Genomic DNA, 24953 nt, shown 5'->3' with positions numbered 1-24953 from the left:
AAGACTATCCAACTTGGAATTGGAGTGAGGAAAGGAGAGAGGGCTATATGGAGGAGAGAGGAATGAAGTCAATCACATAGACTAGAGGACAGGTGAGGTGAGAAAGAGAGGTGATTACCCCTCCACACATCCGCCCATGGACTCTTCAGGACCAAGGAGGACCACTTGTCCTTCCCGACATTCAGTCCTTTCCGTGCACTTGACTTTCCCTCCATTAAGTCTCCACCTGATCCAAACAGATTCTGACACATCTTTCTGATTCCACTTCTCCTCACGTAGGACAAGCTGTCCTCAATGACTGACCTGCCTAATGACAGAACCAGCCTCTGTACCATGGAAATAATACATTTAATCATCTGCCTCCTAAATGGCACCCTATTCCCTACATAGAGCACTACATTTGATCAGTCCTAAATGTAGTGGACTGAGTATACCAAACATTAGGAACACTTTGCAATATCAGAACAGGCTCAATGGACTTTACAAGGTATCGAAAGTGTTCCACGGGGATGCTGGCCCATGTTGACTCCAATGCTTCCCACAGTTGTGTCAACTTAGCTGGATGTCTTTTGGGTGGTGAACCATTCTTGATACACTCGGGAAACTGTTGAGCACCTACTACCATACCCCGTTTTTTGTCTTGCCCATTCACCCTCTGAATGGCACACGTACACAATCCATGTCTCAATTGTCTCAAGGCTTAAAAATCCTTCTTTAACCCGTCTCCTCCCCTTCATCTACACTGATGGAAGTGGATTTAACAAGTGACATCAATAAGGGATCATAGATTTCATCTGGATTCACCTGGTCAGTCTATGTCATGGAAAGAGCAGGTGTTATTGATGTTTCGATTACTTAGTGTATAGGGAAAAGGGAGCAAATTAGGATGCAACCCATATCTTATCATCATGCATCACACATTGGTTAAAAACAAACACACCCTCTACCTACTAGACACGTAAATACGTGAAGATGAGATGATTTCATGTAACTTGTGACGTGAAGCTGAAGGCAGTTCTCCATTACCTGGGACAGGGAAGTTCTATTCTAATTAGGCTCCCCTTACTCTTTCGCTAACCGAGCTTGAAGTGGTGTCTGGTCTGATTGGACCACCTTTTCTAAGGTGTGTGTGTGTCCCATTCTTACGGAGCCTAAGGTGATCTCTTCCCTGAACTGACCACACACCCCAAGGTGACCTTCCAGGAAGAGTGTTTTGCCAGATGGCTAAAGACGCTTCGCTCTGCAGCCCATCTCCTCCCCTCTGCTGACCTACTTATGAAGGGACAGTCTGCCGTGCGAGTGTGAGAGATAGATTGTGTACTGTGTATGTGTGTTTGTATGTGTGTGTGTGTGAGAAAGAGAGCGAGAGTATGTGTGGCTTGCTGTCCCCCTGCAAGCCATAGGCCCTGAGGTCCTTTGATTAAAGCTGTTATCTCTCGCTTAGCTCGGATGGTTTCTAGGTATGTGTTAAAAAAAGGTGGGGTGGAGCAGGAGGGTGTGAGGTGAAATGGGGTGGGTGGCCGGAAGTCAATGGTTCATGGGTGTGTGTGTGTACGGGTGCGCGTGTGTGTCGGTTGTGGACAGGGTGTGTGTGTGTCGGATGTGTATCAGGACGAGGTGTGTGGGTTGGGACAGGGTGTGTGTGTGTGTGTGTTGTGTACAGGGTGTGTGTGTGTGTCGGCTGGGGACAGGGTGTGTGTGTGTGTGTCGGTTGGGGACAGGGTGTGTGTAAATGTTGGAGACAGGTTGTGTATCAGGACGAGGTGTGTGTGTTGTGTACAGGGTGTGTGTGTGTGTGTGTTGTGTACAGGGTGTGTGTGTGTGTGTTGTGTACAGGGTGTGACGAACACCACACCTCGTTATCACCTGGGGGAGGAGTGACAGCTGAGGTAATTAAAAGTCACAGGGATGGAGTGATGAGGGAGGAGAGGAGGAGGATGGAAGGACGGAGAGGAGGAGCAGATGGAGCTAGCAGGGTCTCTTTCTCTCGCTTTCTGTCAGTCCCCATTTCTTCTCCCACCCCTCTCAATGCGGCATCTAACACGGTGGAGAGCTGAGCCTCCTCCAACAGTGCTGTCTAATAGAAGGTCTCATCAGGTGTCCGGATCTGACTGCGCAACCTCAACCACCCTTCAGAGACCAGCGCAGTGTTTGTGTGTGTGGTTTCCGCTTGGACCCAAACGAGCATTTAAATACGGTACCTCCTCAGAAGACCCATCATCTGTCAAAACACACACACACACACACACACTTCTGCCTTTCTTAAAATACTATACTGGATGACTTTCACCATCTGTCCTCATTCTGAGGCGCCATCGAGGGAAGCGGTGTGTGTGTGTGTGTGTGTGTGTGTCGGAGGGCCTCGGAACTAAATTCGGTTCCAAATGAATGTGTGGCTTCTTGTCACTCTCAGTACTAGAGCTAGTAAGACAGGTTACATAACAGCAGCACTCAACATGTATTACATTGGTGGCGAAGCCTACTCCGGGTCTGCAGGCTTTTACTCCAGCCCTACACACTCAAGGTCCCAGGGAGCAGCTGATTAGTAGAATCAGGTGTGTTAGATTAGGGCTGGAACAAAACCCTGCGGGAGGGGAGTTGTCCAGGAGGATGTTTGGCCACCAGTGATGACATCCAGCATTAAGGATTCAGAATCCACCTGTGTCCCTCAGCCCTGCCGGGTCTCAGCATAACTCTGAGTGCTACTTACGGGCCTGCATCCCAAACGGCAACCCTTTCCCTACATAGTGCACTACTTACGACCAGGGCCCACAGAGTGCACTTAATAAGGAAGAAGGATCCATTTGAAAGCTGCCTGGCAGTCTTCAGGTACTGTAACATGGTTTAGGTACAGCAGAACCCAGTCCATTTTCAACCCTAGCAGTTCCAACCCACTCCTGTGACACATGCCACACTGTGTGTGTTTGTCCCTTCCTGTACTAGATATGTCCAAACACGGTCCAATTGGGCTCTCCATGACCAGGAGGTGAACGAGGGGTCACCACTCTGAAATGTGCGTGCTGGCTGTCTGAGAGTTTGCTTCAGCACCATTTGCATTCTTTCCAGTGGTCCACAGGAGAGGCATAATGAAGGAGAGAGAGAGAGATGGGCTTTATGAATAGTTTATTTGTATGTGTTTGACTTTAGCCAAGATTATTCTTTACAGAGTCAAGTATATTTGTCTAGGACTCAATTATTCCTTGACTAGAGAATGGACAGGTCTCTCCTCCATCTCCCCCCCATCCTATTCTTTCTATTCCTCTCTCACTCCCTCTAATGTTTTTTATTATTTTCTTATAGTAATGCTGATATATAGAGCTGGCTCATTGTGACAACGTGGAACTATTAAATAGTGATGTAGAGGGGAGGGTTTCCAGCAGGACAACAAGAGATGTGAAACCTTTCAAGACACCTTCATTAGTCAACAGACATACACACGCGCGCACACATCCTGCCAATTCAGCCTCAGAGGGTGACCACCATGGTTTGAGCTTAAACAGCAGCCCTGTCATCCAACACCACAGGCAGGCAGGAGTGTAACCTGGCACGCAACACACACACATGCAGACATACTCACACACAAACACACGTGGACACAAAAGTGTGACAAAAGGACTTCGTTTCACTGCATCCCTTTTCCTCTGGGAGTAACAATGTTCCCTGTGGGCAGAGAGTGTGTGTGTGTGTTGTGTGCATTATTGATGTGACCCTATGGAGTAGAGAGAGGAGCAGACCAAAGGCAGTGATGAGGGAAGCCATGACCTCCCACAGTCTGAAAGAGAGGGGAGAGGGAGGGAGAGGGAAGGAGGGGAAGAATGAGGAAGAGAAAGAGTGGGATAAAGGGGGAGAGTAGAGAGAGAGAGAGGGAGGAAGGAATCACTGTTTTCCAGATAAAGGGTCTTTCTCTGTTTTTGTGTCCAGAATCAAGAGCAACAGCCAGATCCATTTGGGCCATAATAAGCCTCTGGACATTTTCTCTCTCATTTTCCCTCTCTCTCATGTTCCCTCATTTTCATTCTCTCTCTCTCATTGTCTCTCTCATTCTCTGTCCCTCTCTCTCTCCATCTGTCTATCCTCCCTCTCTCTCCGTTTATCCATCTGTCTCTCCGTCTATCCCTCCCTCTCTCTCCGTCTATCCCTCCCTCTCTCTCCGTCTATCCCTCCCTCTCTATCCCTCCCTCTCTCTCTCCGTCAATCTCTCTCTCTCTCCGTCAATCTCTCTCTATCCCTCTCTCTCTCTCCGTCTATCCCTCCCTCTCTCTCTCCGTCTATCCCTCCCTCTCTCTCCCCGTCTATCCCTCCCTCTCTCTCTCCATCTATCCCTCCCTCTCTCTCTCCATCTATCCCTCCCTCTCTCTCCATCTATCCCTCCCTCTCTCTCCATCTATCCCTCCCTCTCTCTCCATCTATCCCTCCCTCTCTCTCCATCTATCCCTCCCTCTCTCTCCATCTATCCCTCCCTCTCTCTCCATCTATCCCTCCCTCTCTCTCCATCTATCCCTCCTTCTTCCTCACTCATGTTCTCTTCCTCCCTCCCTCTCCCTATTCTCTCTTGTGGTTTCTCTCTCTCTCTCTCGGTCTTTCTACAGGCCACCACCAGGCAGTCACTATCCCTGGGTTGCGTCATCAGGCTCCAAATGAACAGATTGCAGAGAGAGTCGTGGATAGAAGATGACGGGGAGGGGTGTGTTTGTGGGGGGGGGGGGGGGGGGGGGGGGGTAGAATGAGTGTTTCCATGACTACACAGGGCTCCGGTGTGTTGCATCACGGACCAAACACTGTGTGCGTTTGTGTGTGTGTGTGTGTGCGTCACTGTGTGTGTGACGGTGAGTGTGTGTGATAGAGAAAAAGTGTACGTGAGAGTGTTACAGTAATGGCTCCTGCACTCGGGGATGCCACCATTTTCTGTTGCCTGCTCTGAAAAGGATGAGGGGCTATCTGCCTCCACACACATACACCCCACACTCACACTACATTTGTCTCCCGGTGCGCACACGTGTACGTGAGTGACACACGTGACGTATACACTTCTCTCCCCAGTCGTCTCACATCCTGTGTGAGCAAGTGGTGAGAACAGAATAATGGTATTGTAGGTGTGAATGGCATTTCACCTGTCTAGGCTAGCTACACAGTCAAGTAGGAGGACAACTGGTGCAGCGTGTAGGTGTAGGGTAATAGAGATGACTGTCCAGGTGAATCAGACCCAGAGTTCCCAATGACATTCCTATCTCTTAGTCATTCGGCAGACCCTCTTAGCCAGAGTGACCTACAATTAGGGAAGGGAAGACTACCACATAGCATGATTCTCCCAGGTAAAACCTTGACATATGACCTATAATTACTTACAATATGAGTTAAATAGTTTACAAAATTATTCAATATGTTCAAAAGCTGCTTTTCTGTTTTGGAATGGTGTGGGAGTATCACAACAGAATGGTGTTGGCGTATACCGGTCATTAAGAAAATGAAGACGTGTTGACCGCTGATTGGCCAGCTCATTCTCCTCTAGACCGCTGATTGGCCAGCTCATCCTCCTCAGGAGTACGACATCATACTCTATGATTAAATAGCTATCTTTTTCTCCCTTAAACGGTCTGTTTGAGATACAAGTTTGAGGTGGGGTCTTTGAAGTGTTTTTTTTCTCTCCAATTTATGCTTTGGCCACAAATATGAGTATAGGAGTCAATAACATTATTTGGGTATGAGTTAACAGAATATGAACTTTTTAAAAGTGATACTTTCACTGGAGAGTTAGCTACTTTAAGATAATCTGATCGACAACCATGACACTAGGGCTGATTACCCTGGTGCAATGGTAGGTCTTTGAGAGTGATGTTGAAGGTGTATGTGTGTGTGTGTGCTCAATCACCGTCTACCGTGCTGTGGGTGTGAAGCCATTTTGATTAGAACATTAGCAGGACACCATCACCTGAATGCACACCCACTGAGAGTGACGACAGACAAGACAGAGGACACGCGCTCGCTTTCCCTCCTCCTCCTCCTCCTCCTCTCCATCCCCTATTCCCTCCCACACACTCTCTCTCTCCCTCCTTCTCTTCCTCTCCATCACCTATTCCCGCTCACACACCCTCTCTCTCCCTCCTTCTCTTCCTCTCCATCAGCTATTCCCTCTCACACACACTCTCTCTCCCTCCTTCTCTTCCTCTCCATCACCTATTCCCGCTCACACACCCTCTCTCTCCCTCCTTCTCTTCCTCTCCATCAGCTATTCCCTCTCACACACACTCTCTCTCCCTCCCTGCGCATAGACTCCATATCTCTCTCTTTCCCCATTTTCTCTCTCTCTCTCCCTCTTCTGACAGATAGCCGTATGGCCTAGGCAAGTTGAAATAATGGAACACATGCTGACATTTGAAGACCAGCCACTCAGCCTGGCAGATTCCTCCATGTAAAACAACTGACCCTCCATTGGAACAATGGCTTAGAAGTTCTGCGTCTTCAGACACACAGTAAACGGGTTAGAAGCTATAACATTCATTTCGGCCAGACGGATACAGTAGCAAATAGGTTGAGTTAAAACTGGACATGGAACATGAGTGGTTATTTGGGTAAACTGGCCTCGGTAGCATCTATTTCCTTCTGCACAGCGGGATAGCAGCTGGCCTGACACACACACACACACACAGCCGTGAGGTAGCGTAGCGTGGTGCTAACCCGGGCGGGCGGTCGCAGTGAGAGATGTGAGGGTCTCCACAGACCAGGGATGGTTATAGCGGTCCATTAGCGGCTCCTCTGAGCCCAGAGGAGAAATCTGGGTCAGAACTGTGTGTGTGTGAGAGAGAGAGAGAGAGAGAGAGAGAGAGAGTGTGTCTACATGTGTCTGTGAAAATGTGTGTGCATGTGTGTGTGTGTCTTCATATTAGCCCTATCCTGGTTAGTCATGCCCTGCTCCATTAGCCCTTCATGGAACTCTCACTTCACTTCATCGTCACTCTCTTTTTCTACTCCTCTTCCCTCTACAAACATGTGTCAGTGGTAACACATTACGTATGACTCAGATGGTGTACAAGATGAGAGAGAGAATTGTCATAATATCTGGGCTGGGGGATTCAGAGTGTGATATAAGGAGAGAGGCTGCGACAGGAAACGGGGGGAGAAAATGACATCCTCACAAGCCGTACGCTTACACGCCAACACACGCCCACCGTGGAATAATGAGGAGGATCTGCTACTGTAGGAAGGTGGCTGACTCTAAAGACAGCTTTACAGCCAAGACAGTATAACTGTGCCTAGCTTTTGAGAAAAGCACTATTCATTGTTTCGAGTATGACTTTCCCATAGTCATCGTTCCTGTGCTGCACTAGTAAGTACAACATCATCCATGCCCCCCCCCCCCCACCAACATGTCCAAAGCATATCACATGTTCCTATATCCAAGTATATCTCAACTCCACGATACCGCGTCCACCGGAGTTGAGGGCAACTTGGAGTGAACTTCTTCAAAATGTAAGTCCTTAAACCCCTACCGTGTTCCCTATGTTTGTTCTCTGTTGCGGGCCTTGCTGTTCACTGAAGTCCATACTTTTCTTTATAAAACGTCAATCAAATACAACTGCCGACTCTTTCCTCGATGCTGTTGCTCGAAGATTGCAGTCGGTGGTTGTATTTTATGAAAAAGTATGGATTTCAAACAAAGGCACACAACAACAGAGGACAAACACCGAGTGTGAGTGTACCAAACCTTAGGAACACCTTCCTAATATTGAGTTGCACCCCCCCTTTTAGCCTCAGAAGGTGTCGAAAGCGTTACACAGGGATGCTGGCCCATGTTGACTCTAATGCTTCCCACAGTTGTGTCAAGTTGGCTGGATGTCCTTTGGGTGGTGGACCATTCTTGAGACACACAGGAAACTGTTGAGGGTGAAAAATCCATCAGGGTTGTAGTTCTTGACACAAACCGGTGCGCCTGGCACCTACTACCACACCCTGTTCAAAGGCACTTAAATATTCTGTCTTGAGGATTCACCCACGGAATGGCACACATACACAATCCATGTCTCAATTGCCTCAAGGCTTAAAAGGTTCTTCTTTACCTGTCTCCACCCCTTCATTTACACTGATTTGAAGTGGATTTAACAAGTGACATCAATACGGGATTAACCTTGTCAGCCTATGTCATAGAAAGAGCAGGTATTCTTATTATTTTGTATACTCAGTGTATGTACACAGTAAAGGTTAAAGAATTAAAAAAAAAAATGTAAGTATTTACTTCACAGCAACTTGCAGATGTGGTATCGTGGAGTTGAGATATACAGTGTATTCGGAAATTATTCAGACACCTTCCCCTTGTTACACATTTTGTTACGTTACAGCCTTATTCTACAATGGATTCAATACATTTCCCCCCCTCATCAATCTACACACAATACCCCATAATGACAAAGCAAAAGCTGTTTAATTGTTTTTGCAACTTTATGATAATAAGAAAAACTGAAATACCGTATTTACATAAGTATTTAGACCCTTTGCTATGAAACTCGGAATTGAGCTCAGGTGCATCCTGTTTCCATTGATCATCCTTGTGATGCTCCAAAAGGCACCGAATGGACTTTCAGACCATGAGAAACAAGATTCTCTGGTCTGATGAAACCAAGATTGAACTCTTTGGCCTGAATGCCAAGCGCCACATCTGAAGGAAACCTGGCACCATCCCTACGGTGAAGTATGGTGGTGGCAGCATCATGCTGTGGGGATGGTTTTCAGCAGCAGGGACTGAGAGACAAGTCAGGATCGAGGGAAAGATTAACGGAGAAAAGTACGGAGAGATCATTGATGAAAACCTGGTCCAGAGCGCTCAGGACCTCAGACTTGGGCGAAGGTTCACCTTCCAACAGAACAACGACCCTAAGCACACAGCCAAGACAATGCAGGAGGGGCTTCGGGACAAGTCTCTGAATGTCCTTGAGTGGCCCAGCTAGTGCCCCAGACTTGAACCCGATCGAACATCTCTGGAGAGACCTGAAAATAGCTGTGCAGCAACGCTCCCCATCCAACCTGACAAAGCTTGAGAGGATCTGCAGAGAAGAATGAGAGAAACTCCCGAAATACAGGTGTGACAAGCTTGTAGCATCATACCCAAGAAGACTCAAGGCTGTAACCACTGCCAAAGGTGCTTCAACAAAGTACTGAGGAAAGGGTCTGAATACTTATGTAAATGTGTTATTTCAGTTTTTGCATTGTCATTATGGGGTATTGTGTGTCGATCGACGAGGAGGAAAAAACGATTTAATCAATTTTAGAATAAGGCTGTAATGTAGGAACGGGCGATATGGCAAATAAATTTTCACGATATCTATATATTTTTTCAATCGATACCGATAATTATCACGATATTAATCAAATAATGTTTAAAAGGTGCATATCTGCTTCCAACTCAAGAATGCCTGAACAAACCGTGGTTAGAGCGTTGGACCAGTAACTGAAAGGTTGCGAGATCGAATCCCCGAGCTGACAAGGTAAAAATCTGTCGTTCTGCCCCTGAACAAGGCAGTTAACCCACTGTTCCCCCTGAACAAGGCAGTTAACCCACTGTTCCCCCTGAACAAGGCAGTTAACCCGCTGTTCCCCTGATTGCCGTCATCATAAAAACAAGAAGTTGTTCTTAACTGACTTGCCTAGTTAAATAAAGGTTACATTTTGTATAATTATGTGAGCTGCACATAAAATTATACTTGAAGGAGAATTGTTCCGTGTTTGCGGCCAGGGAGCACGTACCTGGTGTCAATTCAATTGATAAGCCTCTTGAAACCTTCCTTTTCGACTGTGCTAATGTCCTTAGCAATGCAATGCATAATAGCATTTGTGATGTCTTTGTGTTTTCAATGTTTGCTTGTAGGACATAAACGCTGTCCGTGTTGACTGCTTCGGGCAAACATCCCTAGATTGGCTGGTGTTTGAGGGGCGTTTATCAATACCGTGGCGCAAACTCAAACTTCCTGCATGTTCCAAAGAGTGATTTTGCTACAGATGTTGAAAAAGGTTTGTCATATTACCACCCACCTGTCTACGGCACAATTTGCACCGAACATTGCTCTCCTCTTTGTCGGACTTCAAAATGCCAAACCACTTCCAAATTACTGAAACAGTTTAACCCTTTTTATCAATAATTTCTTCGTTGGAAGCTGCTCCTTCTCCATGGCTATCACCGCCACTGTTTTCGCCTACATCACTCATTTTTCGTGGTTAATTGTGGCTACTCCATCACTCGAGGTGCTAAGTGGTTTTTAGTGGGCGTCTACCTCTCCACGTGCACGTTGTCACTACGCACGTTCCTGCTGCGTCACAGAGGTGAAATGGAACTGCTGTACCTAATTATTCTACATCGACGTTATCGAAAATGAATCGAAACGTTTTTATATCGTTATCGAGGGAAGTAATTACCTCGATAATTATCGCTATTGATTTATCGCCCAGCCCTACAGTAACGTGACAAAATGTGTCACGTTACTGTAGTCAAAGAGGTTTGAATACTTTCTGAATGCACTGTACTCGGCTAATTCTCTTATAGACATCGCCAATTCATTAGGTACTGGACAAAAAGTGTACTTTCTATTCTACATACAATAACAAGGTTAAAAATGAGTTGTTACAACAAAAACACACAGCAATACAACCGTAGCCATAGAGCAGAGTATTCAGAGGGAATATGCCTGAAAATAGTCAATTGTCCCAGACACCCAAACACAGAGCAGAACACAGAGTGGGGAAGAGGGGTAAGAAACCAGGCCATGGAAATGGAGTTTGGAGATCCAGCTACGTGTACATAGCAGACAGAGGAGACATTATAGAGGAGAGGCGAGGGGGCGAAGAGGAGAGGAAAGAATGAACCGTCTGACAAGGGCAAAGAGTATTTGGGAGGGTTAGGTCGAGCTTGGCCTTAGAGTGCGGTTGACCATCAGGGTTATTGTTAAAGAAAGGCAGAGTCGGAAGCAAGGTTCACATCCACTTATCATTCTCCAGCGTTTGCCTTCTTATTCAAACCGTATAAATTATTTCATGTTACTGCTTTTTGTTATACATGCTTTAAGTATCGAAGCTGTATTAATGCACACTCAGACGCAGAATGTCTTACCCTGGTCCTCTGTAGTACCTCCTTCCTACAATCACAGTAACAATGGACATGATGGAAATGATTAACCAATGGACCCTTTATGGGATGAAAATATGTCTTTGTCCCAAATGTCTCCCTGTTCCCTATATAGTGCATCATTTTTGACTAGTGGTCAAAAGGAGTGCACTGTAAGAGGATTAGAGTGACATGTGGAACGCATCCTATACCTGACCATGAATGATTGGTTCGAAAGCAACTTCATCCCACAGTTCTGTATTTAAGGGCAAACGTGTCCATACCTTAGGTTTCTCGTCCACAATCTGCTGTCTGATGTCGTTCTGCTTCTCCAGTAGTCTCTCCATTCTCTTACTCTGAGCATCCTCCAACTACACACAGGCAAACACAGGGGTAGGCGAGAGTAAGGTGTAGCCACTACGCAATACATACCGTATAACAAACACAAACAAATCCACAGGCACGGACGGGCACACACACACACATACACACACACACACACAAAGATGGCGGAGGGCGCGTGTCTTGCCGGTTCCTGCTTGACTTTGCAATTTTTTTATTGCTATTTTTGCATTCATTCTTACTTTGTTCGCTCAGAATGTCTGTGCCATAATTTCCTACAACCGACAAACACTTCTGGATCATGAATCGGAAGCTACACACATCTCTCGGCCTCCCAGATCTGGAATACTACATTGGCTCCTTTGTTCCTGGCACAGCGGGCTTACCTGTTGCTCCTGGCCGAGATGACCAAAGGCAACGCTGGCGATGAAGAACAGAAAGGAAAGGGGGACTCCAAGCTAGGCTGAAAAGACGGGCTACACGGCCTCCACTTCCTTGATGGCTAATGTCCAATCGCCTGAAAATACATTTGTGAACTCAGAGCAAGGCTTCAATCGCAGAGGGACGTCAAGGAATGCTGCGTCTGTTTTTAAAGAGACATGACTTACGGTCAATTAACTCGACTCTGCTATTCAACCAGATGGCTTTTCCATTTTCCTTATCGATCGAATGGCGGCTTCTGTTAAGAGTAGGGGGGAGGGGTATGCTTCCTCATCAACAATTCCTGGTGTACTGAAGTTGAAAACTTCCCGAGCTCCTGTTCACCCGACCTGGAGTTTCTGAAGCAAAATGCCGACCCCACTATATGTCAAGGGAATTCACGTGTTATTGTCACAGCTGTGTATATACAGTGAAACCACAAGCAAACATCAAGGTGGCACTCATCCAACTGCACAAGAACATTAGCCAGCAAGAAACCTCTCACCGGGAAGCAGTCTTTATTGTCACGGGAGATTTTAACCAAGCAAGATTGAAACAAATTCTTCCAAATGATCACCAACATGTTTCCTGCCCCCTCTGTGCTGGACCATGTGTACACAAACATCAGTTATGCGTACAAAGCCCCCCCCCCCCCCCCCCCACTTCGTCTCTCTGTTCCTAATCCACATCTACAAGCTGCAACTGAAGAGGGAGCCACCAACAGAGAACAGTGAGGCGCTGCGTTCAATGCTGCATGACTCTTTTGAGAATACTGATTGGAATATGTTCAACGATTCATCCACCCTGGACTCATCGATCAACACTGAGGAATATACACTGAGTTGTACAAAAAAATGACAAACACCTGCTCTTTCCATGACATAGACTGACCAGGTGAATCCAGGTGAAAGTGTAGATGGGAGGAGACAGGTTAAATCATTATTTTTAAGCCTTGAGATAATAGAGACATGGATTGTGTATGTGTGCCATTCACAGGGTGAATGGGAAAGAGAAAAAATGTAAGTGCCTTTGAACCGGATATGGTAGTAGGTGACAGGCGCACTGGTATGAGTGTGTCAAGAACTGCAAAAGCTGCTGGGTTTTTCACGCTCAACAGTTTTCTGTGTGTATCAAGAACGGTCCACTACCCAAAGGACATCCAGCTAACTTGACACAACTGTGGGAAGCATTGGAGTCAACATGGGCCATCATCCCTGTGGAATGCCTTCGACACCTTGTAGAGTCCAATGCCCTGATGAATTGAGGGTGTTCTGAGGGCAAAAGGAGGTGCAACTCAATATTAGGAAGGTGTTCCTAATGTTTTGTACACTCAGTGTACATCATCAGTCACAGGCGTCATTAGGAAATGTGTTGATGATGTTCTACCCACAATAACAATCCAGACATACCCCAACCAAAAACCCTGGAAGAACGGAGAAATCCTTACCATGCTGAGAGCCTGTACTGCAGCATTCAAGGATTGGCAACAATCTCCACAGCCTGTTGTCTAACCTAAAATAACCTACGATTACTTCAACAATAAACAGTCGCTGTGACTCTTAACTCAGGTACGCCCCTGGGGTGTGTCCTCAGCCCTCTGCTGCGTGGCTTTGCATGACACCAACCCCATCATCAAGTTTGCTGACAATACCACAGTTGTAGGCCTGATAACCAACAAGGACGAGTCAGCCTATAGGGAGGAGGTAAGTGAACTGGCATTGTGGTGCCAGGACAACAACCTTTCCCTTATCATCAGCAAAACAAAGGAGTTGATTGTTGACTTCGAGAGCATCCTGACCGGTTGCATCACGGCCTGGTATGGAAATTGCTCCGCCCACGACCACAAGGCCTTTCAGCGGCTGGTGAAGACGGCGCAGTACATCACTAGGACTGTGTTTCCATCCGTCCAGGACGTCTAATTGAAACGTGCCTGAGGAAGTCCTGCAGCATCATCAAGGACCCCACACACCCCAGCCACGAGCGGTTCACTGCCTTACCGTCGGGCAGACGGTATCGGAGCATGAGGTCTGATACCAACAGGCTCAGAGACAGTTTCTATCTACAAGCCATCAGACTGCTGAACACTTGAACTGGACTGACCACCTGTTCTGATTCTCCACACCTTAGCACACATGCACTCACTCACTCACGCACACACACACACGCTACACACACCTCACAACTGACGCTACCAGACCCTTCCGTGATACATGTGTAAATATTGTATTATAAATTGTACCTTCCTGTATTATACTAAAATGTTTATTCGATTCTACTGAGCCATTTACTTTATATTTGTATTCTTATATTTTATTATTAGTTGTGCTTGCAAAGCACAACTGTAGATTAAATGATCTCCCAATGCATTTCAATGTCAAAAGAAGGACCATAGACCTTAGCTGTAAAAAAAATCTAAAATAAATCACCAAACCAACGTTGAGGTGTTCAGACTGGCCCAACTTAGATTTCTTGTCAAAGGATATTTGATACTATGTATACTTTTGGAACTATAACCATTTAAAATGTGCGTAAATTAACATGGGCTTGAATGAGAACCAATACAGTGGTTGATATTCAAAATGGTCCTGCTCCTTGGTTAATTAAGCTACAAGACCAACTTTAAAACATTCAGGCTATCTGAACTTCAAATTCTCTGAAACCTTTTGAAAACTATAAACACCCCACCTGGGTCCCAAGTTGCGCAGCGGTCTAAGGCACGGCATCACCACAGCCTGGGGTTATATATTATATATAATATTTGAATGAGCATAAATTACCATAAAATAACTCACCAAAACTAAGTCTTGAACCATTCAAGCTAGAGACACCAAACCAACTGTCACATGTTCAGGCTATCCTAACTTCAGATTTTAAAAAACTTGTATCAACTATAACTATATAAATTAGCATAAATTAACTCACCAACAGTAACCCTTGAACCGTTCAAGCTAGAGACACCAGACCAACTGTTACATGTTCGGGCTATCCTATCTAATCAATCAGCTAATCAATCAATCCATTTTTACATCTACCTACTTTGCCAACTATAACCAGTCATTACCATTACTACTGTAGTCACTACCACGACAATAACTTATTTCAAAACCATAAATACTTTAAAACAAGCTAGCAAGCACACCACATTTTCTTCAGGAAAACATACTTTGAGTTTCTTATTGTTGTTGCACTGTCACGAAGGAACCGGCAAGTAAGAATTTCTTTGGACCTGTATCCTGTACATACAACTAATACAACTTGAAACACACACACACACACACACACACACACACACACACACACACACACACACACACACACACACACACACAAACACAAACTTACCCGTTTGATATACTGCACCACCTCATTGACAAACGACCTGTTGATTTCCAGCTTCTCTCTGTGAACAACGAGAGGCATCAGCTCTTACATCACCTTAACATTCCTCAAATCTAACCTAAGATGACTTTAACAAATCAACAATCCTAACACTCCTGGTTCCAATCTAGCTCAAAGGACCGTACATAAAAGTCGGTAAGTCTGCCTGATGACCTGTGACACTTTCTAGCGTCAAGTCTTTCTGTCAAAAATAACGGCATCGTCTGATTATATTGCGTGTGTGCGTCGATCAGTCAGATGAAGCGTGAACCTTCGTCGCCATCTGGTGGCCGGGTGCATATACAGATAAACACACCTCCTCCTCAACCCCATCTCAACCCCATCTGCTTACTCCTCTGTCACATTCTTGTTGTTGGCCTTCGCTTCATTAATCTTCTCCTGTCTTTTCTTGTCCATCTTCTTCTTCAGGTCTTTCTTTTCCCTGTGGAGAAGGAAAGTGAAACAATTGCCCCATGAACTACTTGCATGTAGTCGATGTGCCCTTGAGCAAGGCACTTCACCCTAATTGCTCCTGTAAGTCGCTCTGGATAAAAGTAAGTGTGTGTGTGTGTGTGTGTGTGTGTGTGTGTGCGTGCTCACTTGTCACAGATGTCTCGGATCTTCCTCAACTGGGCACTCTGACATTCCTCCGCTATGGTTGTCAACTTCTCCACCAGCTGGAGACACACAGAGACAAATACCACTGGTTATCCTACAGTTTGTCTGCCTCATAAGGTGACTCGTGGTTTCGGTTTAACTCAGGCATGATCTGTCGACTTTGGAGAATAGAATTGGCCCAGTCAGTATTGTTCTCTTCTGCATGGATAAACCCTGACACCTCATCCGCAAAAAAACCTGTACACAGAACCGTGACTACACTCAGCATTTCCCCATCTACCATAGCAGTGGAGGAGCACTGGGACATCTTCACACTGATCTAAGGTCAGCAAAGCAGAGTGAGTAATAAAACCCAGAGGGAGCCCGGTCATTAAACACAAGCCGAGGCTTAGCATTGTACTGAGTTGAGTGTTACTGCATTTGATGCTGATTCGACGCCAATAAAACGTGTACGCTGAAATGAGTTCATGTGCTCTCGTCCTCTAGTATCACTCTGCTTGAGGATAGGGATTAGGTGTGGGTGTGTGTACCATTTTGATGTGTTCTTTCTTCTGGTACTTCTCGCTGTAATACTGCTCCTGTCTCAGTGCGAGTAGCTGTTGTTGCTGCTGCTCCTTGAGCTCGGACAGTCTCTGACTGGACTCCTGGTCCAACACACACAGCTCCTGCTCCAGGGACGACAGACACTGCTCCGACCTACTACACACACAAATACAGCAGACACTGAGGTTAACACACACATGGAGGTAGGTAAGTGCCAACAAACACAAACATGCATGCGTGCTCAGTACACGTGCACACACACACACACACACACACACACACACACACACACACACACACACACACACACACACACACACACACACACACACACACACACACACACACACACACACACACACACACACACATACACATACACAGTTATCTGTGGAAGGCTCTAGCCACTGAGCACCCACATGGAAGAGGGAAAACATGACCGGAGAGCGAGAGACATAGAGGCCGACACACAGTGAGCGAAACAGAGGGATACAGGAAGAAGGGCAGGGAGGAGGAGTAGGAGGAGAAGAGGGCTACCTACCTTTTCTTACCGTCTCGTTTGTGGCTCTTCTGCAGCGCGGAACGCCTGCGCTGGTGCTGGTTCTGCAGCTCTGCAGCCCTGGCCGTGTGCTCCTTGATCAGCTCGCCGGTCTTACGGTGGTGTTTCCTGACCAACTCCTTCATCTCTTTATACTGCTTCCTCTGCTCCCTCACAAAGCCCTTCTGCTGCTTCAACTCCTCCAGGGTCTGGGCCTCCATCTCTGGAGGAAGGAGGGAGGATAGAGGGATGGAGGGGAGGACAAGAGAACGGTATGGAGGGAGGGAGGGGGAGGACAGGAGGGTTTGACTTTCTACCTGTATTTGTTCCGCTCCTTTACAGATAGTGTTCATGCAATCTGTTCACATGTATAGATCGAGGGTAGCCGGGCAGGTAGCCTACTGGTTAGAGAGTTGAGCCAGCAACCAGAGGGTTGCCAGTTCGAATCCTGGGTCTGATGGGCAACAAATCTGTCGGGAAGTGTCAATTGACGCATATAGTCATCTTAATACGAGCACACAATATGTTACGTTGTGGAGTCCTACTCCAGTCTTACCTGTAAGAACACTCTGGATTACATCCTCAGTCTTCACTGCTGGTTTCACTGAACCTGATGCACAATATATACACTTGTTAGGGAGGGTTTTGCCAGATCAAGTGGGTTGTAAATGTGTTGTGGCATGACAAATTCAAGTTTACTGGTTGCGAGTCACTGTAAGTTCAAGTGGAGATTTGACCTGTACCTGTGGGCTGTTGCTGGTGGCTAACAAGGCTGGGGGGTTTGGGGGAGATGATGGGGGTGTGGTTGACCCCGTTCTCTGCGGGCACGGTCACCCGGGGGTCGGGCTCCATGGGGTCATCACCACCTGCATCCACCTGCCAGTCAAATACATTGACAATGATACTGACACATTGCATTTATGAGGCACTTTTCCCTGGGTCTCAAAGTATTTTATTAGGTCCACGCTACTTTTCCCTGGGTCTCAAAGTATTTTATTAGGTCCACGCTACTTTTCCCTGGGTCTCAAAGTATTTTATTAGGTCCACGCTACTTTTCCCTGGGTCTCAAAGTATTTTATTAGGTCCACGCTACTTTTCCCTGGGTCTCAAAGTATTTTATTAGGTCCACGCTACTTTTCCCTGAGTCTCAAAGTATTTTATTAGGTCCACGCTACTTTTCACTGGGTCTCAAAGTATTTTATTAGGTCCACGCTACTTTTCCCTGAGTCTCAAAGTATTTTATCAGGTCCACGCTACTTTTCCCTGGGTCTCAAAGTATTTTATTAGGTCCACGCTACTTTTCCCTGGGTCTCAAAGTATTTTATTAGGTCCACGCTACTTTTCCCTGGGTCTCAAAGTATTTTATTAGGTCCACGCTACTTTTCCCTGGGTCTCAAAGTATTTTATTAGGTCCACGCTACTTTTCCCTGAGTCTCAAAGTATTTTATTAGGTCCACGCTACTTTTCACTGGGTCTCAAAGTATTTTATTAGGTCCACGCTACTTTTCCCTGAGTCTCAAAGTATTTTATCAGGTCCACGCTACTTTTCCCTGGGTCTCAAAGTATTTTATTAGGTCCACGCTACTTTTCCCTGGGTCTCAAAGTATTTTATTAGGTCCACGCTACTTTTCCCTGGGTCTCAAAGTATTTTATTAGGTCCACGCTACTTTTCACTGGGTCTCAAAGTATTTTATTAGGTCCACACTACTTTTCACTGGGTCTCAAAGTATTTTATTAGGTCCACGCTACTTTTCCCTGAGTCTCAAAGTATTTTATTAGGTCCACGCTACTTTTCCCTGGGTCTCAAAGTATTTTATTAGGTCCACGCTACTTTTCACTGGGTCTCAAAGTATTTTATTAGGTCCACGCTACTTTTCCCTGGGTCTCAAAGTATTTTATTAGGTCCACGCTACTTTTCCCTGGGTCTCAAAGTATTTTATTAGGTCCACGCTACTTTTCCCTGAGTCTCAAAGTATTTTATTAGGTCCACGCTACTTTTCACTGGGTCTCAAAGTATTTTATTAGGTCCACGCTACTTTTCCCTGAGTCTCAAAGTATTTTATCAGGTCCACGCTACTTTTCCCTGGGTCTCAAAGTATTTTATTAGGTCCACGCTACTTTTCCCTGGGTCTCAAAGTATTTTATTAGGTCCACGCTACTTTTCCCTGGGTCTCAAAGTATTTTATTAGGTCCACGCTACTTTTCCCTGGGTCTCAAAGTATTTTATTAGGTCCACGCTACTTTTCCCTGAGTCTCAAAGTATTTTATTAGGTCCACGCTACTTTTCACTGGGTCTCAAAGTATTTTATTAGGTCCACGCTACTTTTCCCTGAGTCTCAAAGTATTTTATCAGGTCCACGCTACTTTTCCCTGGGTCTCAAAGTATTTTATTAGGTCCACGCTACTTTTCCCTGGGTCTCAAAGTATTTTATTAGGTCCACGCTACTTTTCCCTGGGTCTCAAAGTATTTTATTAGGTCCACGCTACTTTTCCCTGGGTCTCAAAGTATTTTATTAGGTCCACGCTACTTTTCACTGGGTCTCAAAGTATTTTATTAGGTCCACACTACTTTTCACTGGGTCTCAAAGTATTTTATTAGGTCCACGCTACTTTTCCCTGAGTCTCAAAGTATTTTATTAGGTCCACGCTACTTTTCCCTGGGTCTCAAAGTATTTTATTAGGTCCACGCTACTTTTCACTGGGTCTCAAAGTATTTTATTAGGTCCACGCTACTTTTCCCTGGGTCTCAAAGTATTTTATTAGGTCCACGCTACTTTTCCCTGTGTCTCAAAGTATTTTATCAGGTCCACGCTACTTTTCACTGGGTCTCAAAGTATTTTATTAGGTCCACGCTACTTTTCCCTGGGTCTCAAAGCATTTTATCAAGTAAAACACTACTTTTCACTGGATCTCAAAGCATTTTATCAGGTCCACGCTACTTTTCACTGGGTCTCAAAGCATTTTATCAAGTAAAACACTACTTTTCACTGGATCTCAAAGCATTTTATCAAGTAAAACACTACTTTTCACTGGGTCTCAAAGCATTTTATCAAGTAAAACACTACTTTTCACTGGGTCTCAAAGCATTTTATCAAGTAAAACACTACTTTTCACTGGGTCTCAAAGTATTTTATCAAGTAAAACACTACTTTTAACTGGGTCTCAAAGCATTTTATCAAGTAAAACACTACTTTTCACTGGGTCTCAAAGTATTTTATCAGGTCCACGCTACTTTTCACTGGGTCTCAAAGCATTTTATCAGGTCCACGCTACTTTTCACTGGATCTCAAAGCCTTTTATCAGGTCCACGCTACTTTTCACTGGATCTCAAAGCCTTTTATCAGGTCCACGCTACTTTTCCCTGAGTCTCAAAGCATTTTATCAGGTCCACGCTACTTTTCACTGGGTCTCAAAGCATTTTATCAAGTAAAACACTACTTTTCCCTGAGTCTCAAAGCATTTTATCAGGTCCACACTACTTCTCACTGGGTCTCAAAGCATTTTATCAAGTAAAACACTACTTTTCCCATTTACTTAGCACATCATCTGGACAGAGTGTATGACACACATGGGACATTACACCCCAACGTATAAATGGCAATGTTGAGAATGTTTTTGTGGCCTATGCAATGAGATGTAAATAAGCAGAGTAGAACCATACGATTCCTTTACTCCATTAGAAGCAGAAGCTGCTGTATGGCAAATATACAACAGCACAATCAACACACCACACACCCAGAGCCTACCTGTAGCCTGTTGGAGAACTTGTAGACATAGCTTTGGTACCCCACTCTCAGCATGGCTCAGACCAACGTCAGTGACAACACTCTCTAACGTTTCACTAACATTTAGCCAATGTTCTCCTTACGTTGTCTCAATGTCCCTCTCTAGGTTCTCTTCAACCCTGACTCGTTGTAGTACTCGGCATATGTATTTGTTTCAAATATTATTCAGCTAAACCACCTGTTGTTACTGAGTCCTCTCTCCTTAAGCCTGTTTTGGACAGGAGAGGACAGTCTGCTCTCCTCTGCTCTGCTCTCCTCTCTCATCTTTCTTCCTCTCCCTCTGTCTCTGACACTCCAGTGGAAAGCCCACTATTTCACTAAGCGACTGTTGCCAAGGTGTCAGCATGTACAGGCTCTCTATTGGATGTCCCTGTGGATAATCAGTTCAGCTGGCAAATCAGGCGAGACAGCTCCCTTGGGGCCCGCCTCCACCACCTCGAACTCCCTTACTACCCCTCAGAGCTCGCCCCCCTTCTACCCCCAACCTCCCTTCCTTCACCCCCGTGATACCCCCGCCCCCCTCATCCTTTATCTCATAACCCTGACCCTTCATCGCTGTCTGCCCCTGCCCCACGACTCCCTCCCTCCTAGCCCTCAACCCTTAGTTCCTAAGCCCTGGTCAATAGCTCTAACCCAATCATCTCTTCACAAAGAGACAGGCCTACTGCCTGGGGAGATGCTCATTGATCTGTTACTGATCGATTAGTGTGGGGATGACGGACGACACACACACCTCTTTGCTGTCCTCCTCCTCTGCTCCCTCCTCCAGAGTGAGAGCTGCCAGTTGATTGGCTCTCTGCTCCATCAGGTTGACGTAACGGATGGGATTGGACAACGCCTCGATGACATCTGAGGAAGAGAACGGGGGTACAGAACGTATCATCGACGATGTTATGTAAGCCAGTGGAAACATAAACATAGTTATAACTCTACGGTTAGTTCTATACCAGTATTCTATAAGGTATGTCAGCCATTGTACCTGCGAATGTATCAGGGACATAGTCCTTGACCTCTACATAGACAAACAGAGCAGGGAGGGTCAGAGCCTGGTTCTTCTCATTCCTCAGACCAATGTAGTGGTAACCTGGAACACACACACACACACACACACACACACACACACACACACACACACACACACACACACACACACACACAGGGGTGAGTGATCAGAAGTGAAAGGACTGTTACACAGTATCACTCAAGCAGAGAAATGGACCAGAATGGTAGTCAGTCAGGCTAACAGGCTGTAAGTCTCACCTGGGCGGATGGCATTCACAGGAATGATGCGATGGCCAATGAACTTCCCTCCATCTTCAAACACAGAAATCCTCATCGAGGCCAGAGTGGGCAAAACCACCTGAGGAACCATCACAGACACAGAAACATACACCCACGGATGGTCACATTAACCTGGGAGTTCTTGGTTTTAAAGAACTACAAATCCCATAAAAATGTGCTCCATGATGTTTTAAACAGTGATTTACACAAATAATTGAATAGAACATTCTTTCTCCCTATGGGTTTCTCGAGGATGAAAGTCTCCTCCTCACAGACAGGGTTGACAACATTACCCTGGATGATGTAAACGGGGTAAGATCATGATCCAATCCAAGTTTATTTGTCACCTTTATTTGGCAGAGGATGCTTGCTGGCAAGCTCTTCCTCAACAATTCATATCAAACAAATACACACAATATTATTTGTATTTTTTTTTGTAGACATGAGAATTAAAGACATCTACACTATATGTGTGGGGATGACACACACACACCTCCTTGGGCTACTTTAAAGAATCTCAAATTTAAAATATATGTTGATTTGTTTAACGCTTTTTTGGTTACTACATGATTCCATATGTGTTATTCCACAGTGTTGATGTCTTCACTATTATTCTACAATGTAGAAAATAGTAAAAATAAAGAAAAACCCTTGAATGCGTACATGTGTCCAAACAAGTAACAATCAATGTCAAGGATACTGGTGACAGGCAAAAACGGTTTGCAGCAATCACAATATATTATACAGTATATATGTTTCACCTTAAAGAACTACAAATCCCATAACAGTCTGCCCTATATTATGCTTTACCTTCTTGAGTGTGAAGGCCTCCTCCTCCCAGACAGGGTTGACAGCGTTGCCCTGAGACGTCTTGGTCTTAAAACCTTTCCTTCTGGTGTCCACCGGCAGACCAAACATGTCTATCTCCACATACGTCCCCACCTTCTTATCGGTCAGGAACTGGCCTGAGATGATCTGGAGACGGGTAGATGAGGATGAGAAAAACAGGTGAGAGCTGTAAAGTCCGTGCACACATACATTCAAACGCGCGCGACGCACATACTGTACGCAGGAAAACACACAGATACGCACCTTCACAGACAGCGTGTTGGCTACGATGCCGTCCACAGTGCTCTCAGCGAAGGGATCAAAGTGTTTGTCCGGGCGTCTCATGAACTCTGGTTTCAGCCTGTAGCCACACTTCCCGTTGTACTCATACATGCCCAGGTTTAACATCATGGACAGGTCTGACGGAGAGAGAGAGAGGGAGAGGGAGGGGGGGAGGGAGGGAGAGAGAGAGAGAGAGAGAGAGGAGGAGGGAAAGGGAGGGAGGAGGGAAAGAGAGAGAGAGGAGGGAGGGGGAGGGAGGGGGGAGGGAGGGAGGGAAAGAGAGAGAGAGAGAGGAGGAGGGAGAGGGAGGGGGGGAAAGAGAGAGAGAGGGGGGGGCGAGAGGGAGAAAGAGATTGAGAAAGAGACTCACTCTACTAGAATCTGAAGTCAAATGTCTACTGTTTGCTAATGATCTGGTGCTTCTCTCACCAACCAAGGAGGGCCTACAGCAGCACCTAGATCTTCTGCACAGATTCTGACAAACTTGTGCTCTGGCAGTAAATCTCAGTAAGACAAAAATAATGGTGTTCCAAAAAAGGTCCAGTCGCCAGGATCACAAATACAAATTCCATCTAGTCACCGTTGCCCTAGAGCACACAAAAAACTATACATAGCACGGCCTAAACATCAGCGCCACAGGTAACTTACACAAAGCTGTGAACGAGCTGAGAGATAAGGCAAGAAGGGCCTTCTATGCCATCAAAAGGAACATAAAATTCGACATACTAATTAGAATCTGGCTAAAAATACTTGAATCAGTTATAGAACCCATTGCCCTTTATGGTTGTGAGGTCTGAGTTCCACTTACCAACCAAGAATTCACAAAATGGGACAAACACCAAATTGAGACTCTGCATGCAGAATTACACAAAAATATCCCCTGTGTACAGCGTAAAACACCAAATAATGTATGCAGAGCAGAATTAGGCCGATACCCGCTAATGATCAAAATCCAGAAAATAATTCTACAACCACCAAACAGGAAGCGATTCCCAAACCATCCATAACAAAGCCATCACCTACAGATAAATAAACCTGGAGAAGAGCCCCCTAAGCAAGCTGGTCCTGGGGCTCTGTTCACAAACACAAACAGAGCCCCAGGACAGCAACACAATTAGACCCAACCAAATCATGAGAAAACAAAAAGATAATTACTTGACACATTGGACAGAATTAACAAAAAAACTGAGCAAACTAGAATGCTGTTTGGCCCTAAACAGAGAGTACACAGTGGCAGAATACTTGACCACCGTGACTGACCCAAACTTAAGGAGAACGTTTGACTATGTACAGACTCAGTGAGCATAGCCATGCTATTGAGAAAGGTCGCCGAAGGCAGACCTGGCTCTCAAGAGAAGACAGGCTATGTGCCCACTGCTCATAAAATGAGGTGGAAACTGAGCTGTACTTCCTAACCACCAGCCAAATGTATGACCATATTATAGACACATATTTCCCCCAGATTACACAGATCCACAAAGAATTAGAAAACAAACCCAATTTTGATAAACTCCCATGTCTACTGGGTAAAATACCACAGTGTGCCATCACAGCAGCAAGATTTGTGACCTGTTGCCACAAGAAAAGCGCAACCAGTGAAGAACAAACACCATTGTAAATACAACCCATATTTATGTTTATTTATTTTCCCTTTTGTACTTTAACTATTTGCACATCCTTACAACACCGTATATAGATATAATATGACATTTGAAAATTCTTTATTATTTTGGAACTTCTGTGAGTGTAATGTTTACTGTTAATTTTTGCTGTTTATTTCACTTTTGTTTATTATCTACTTCACTTGCTTTGGCAATGTTAACATATGTTTCCCATGCCAATAAAGCCATTG

The 24953-nt window shown here is 45.4% G+C and overlaps 1 protein-coding gene across 1 annotated transcript in view; it reads right to left on the bottom strand.

The window, feature by feature from the left end:
- LOC120023930 (1-phosphatidylinositol 4,5-bisphosphate phosphodiesterase beta-1-like) overlaps nucleotides 1-24953 on the bottom strand; it is a 195230-nt gene that overhangs the window by 8329 nt on the left and 161948 nt on the right. The window contains exons 20-33 of the mRNA XM_038968032.1: nucleotides 23084-23238; nucleotides 22802-22966; nucleotides 21971-22070; nucleotides 21690-21794; nucleotides 21444-21559; nucleotides 17669-17801; nucleotides 17482-17535; nucleotides 16929-17148; nucleotides 16375-16543; nucleotides 15827-15903; nucleotides 15579-15668; nucleotides 15191-15248; nucleotides 11371-11457; nucleotides 11093-11117 (exon numbers count right to left, since the gene is read on the bottom strand). Of these exons, the coding sequence (XP_038823960.1) occupies nucleotides 11093-11117; nucleotides 11371-11457; nucleotides 15191-15248; nucleotides 15579-15668; nucleotides 15827-15903; nucleotides 16375-16543; nucleotides 16929-17148; nucleotides 17482-17535; nucleotides 17669-17801; nucleotides 21444-21559; nucleotides 21690-21794; nucleotides 21971-22070; nucleotides 22802-22966; nucleotides 23084-23238 (1554 nt within the window). The remainder of the gene's footprint in view (nucleotides 1-11092; nucleotides 11118-11370; nucleotides 11458-15190; nucleotides 15249-15578; nucleotides 15669-15826; nucleotides 15904-16374; nucleotides 16544-16928; nucleotides 17149-17481; nucleotides 17536-17668; nucleotides 17802-21443; nucleotides 21560-21689; nucleotides 21795-21970; nucleotides 22071-22801; nucleotides 22967-23083; nucleotides 23239-24953) is intronic.

This window comes from Salvelinus namaycush, chromosome 29 (assembly GCF_016432855.1).
Source record: "Salvelinus namaycush isolate Seneca chromosome 29, SaNama_1.0, whole genome shotgun sequence".
NCBI classification, from domain to species: Eukaryota; Metazoa; Chordata; class Actinopteri; order Salmoniformes; family Salmonidae; genus Salvelinus; species Salvelinus namaycush.
Note: the sequence above shows the minus strand (reverse complement) of the source record. Positions and strands in the feature narration are given on the sequence as shown.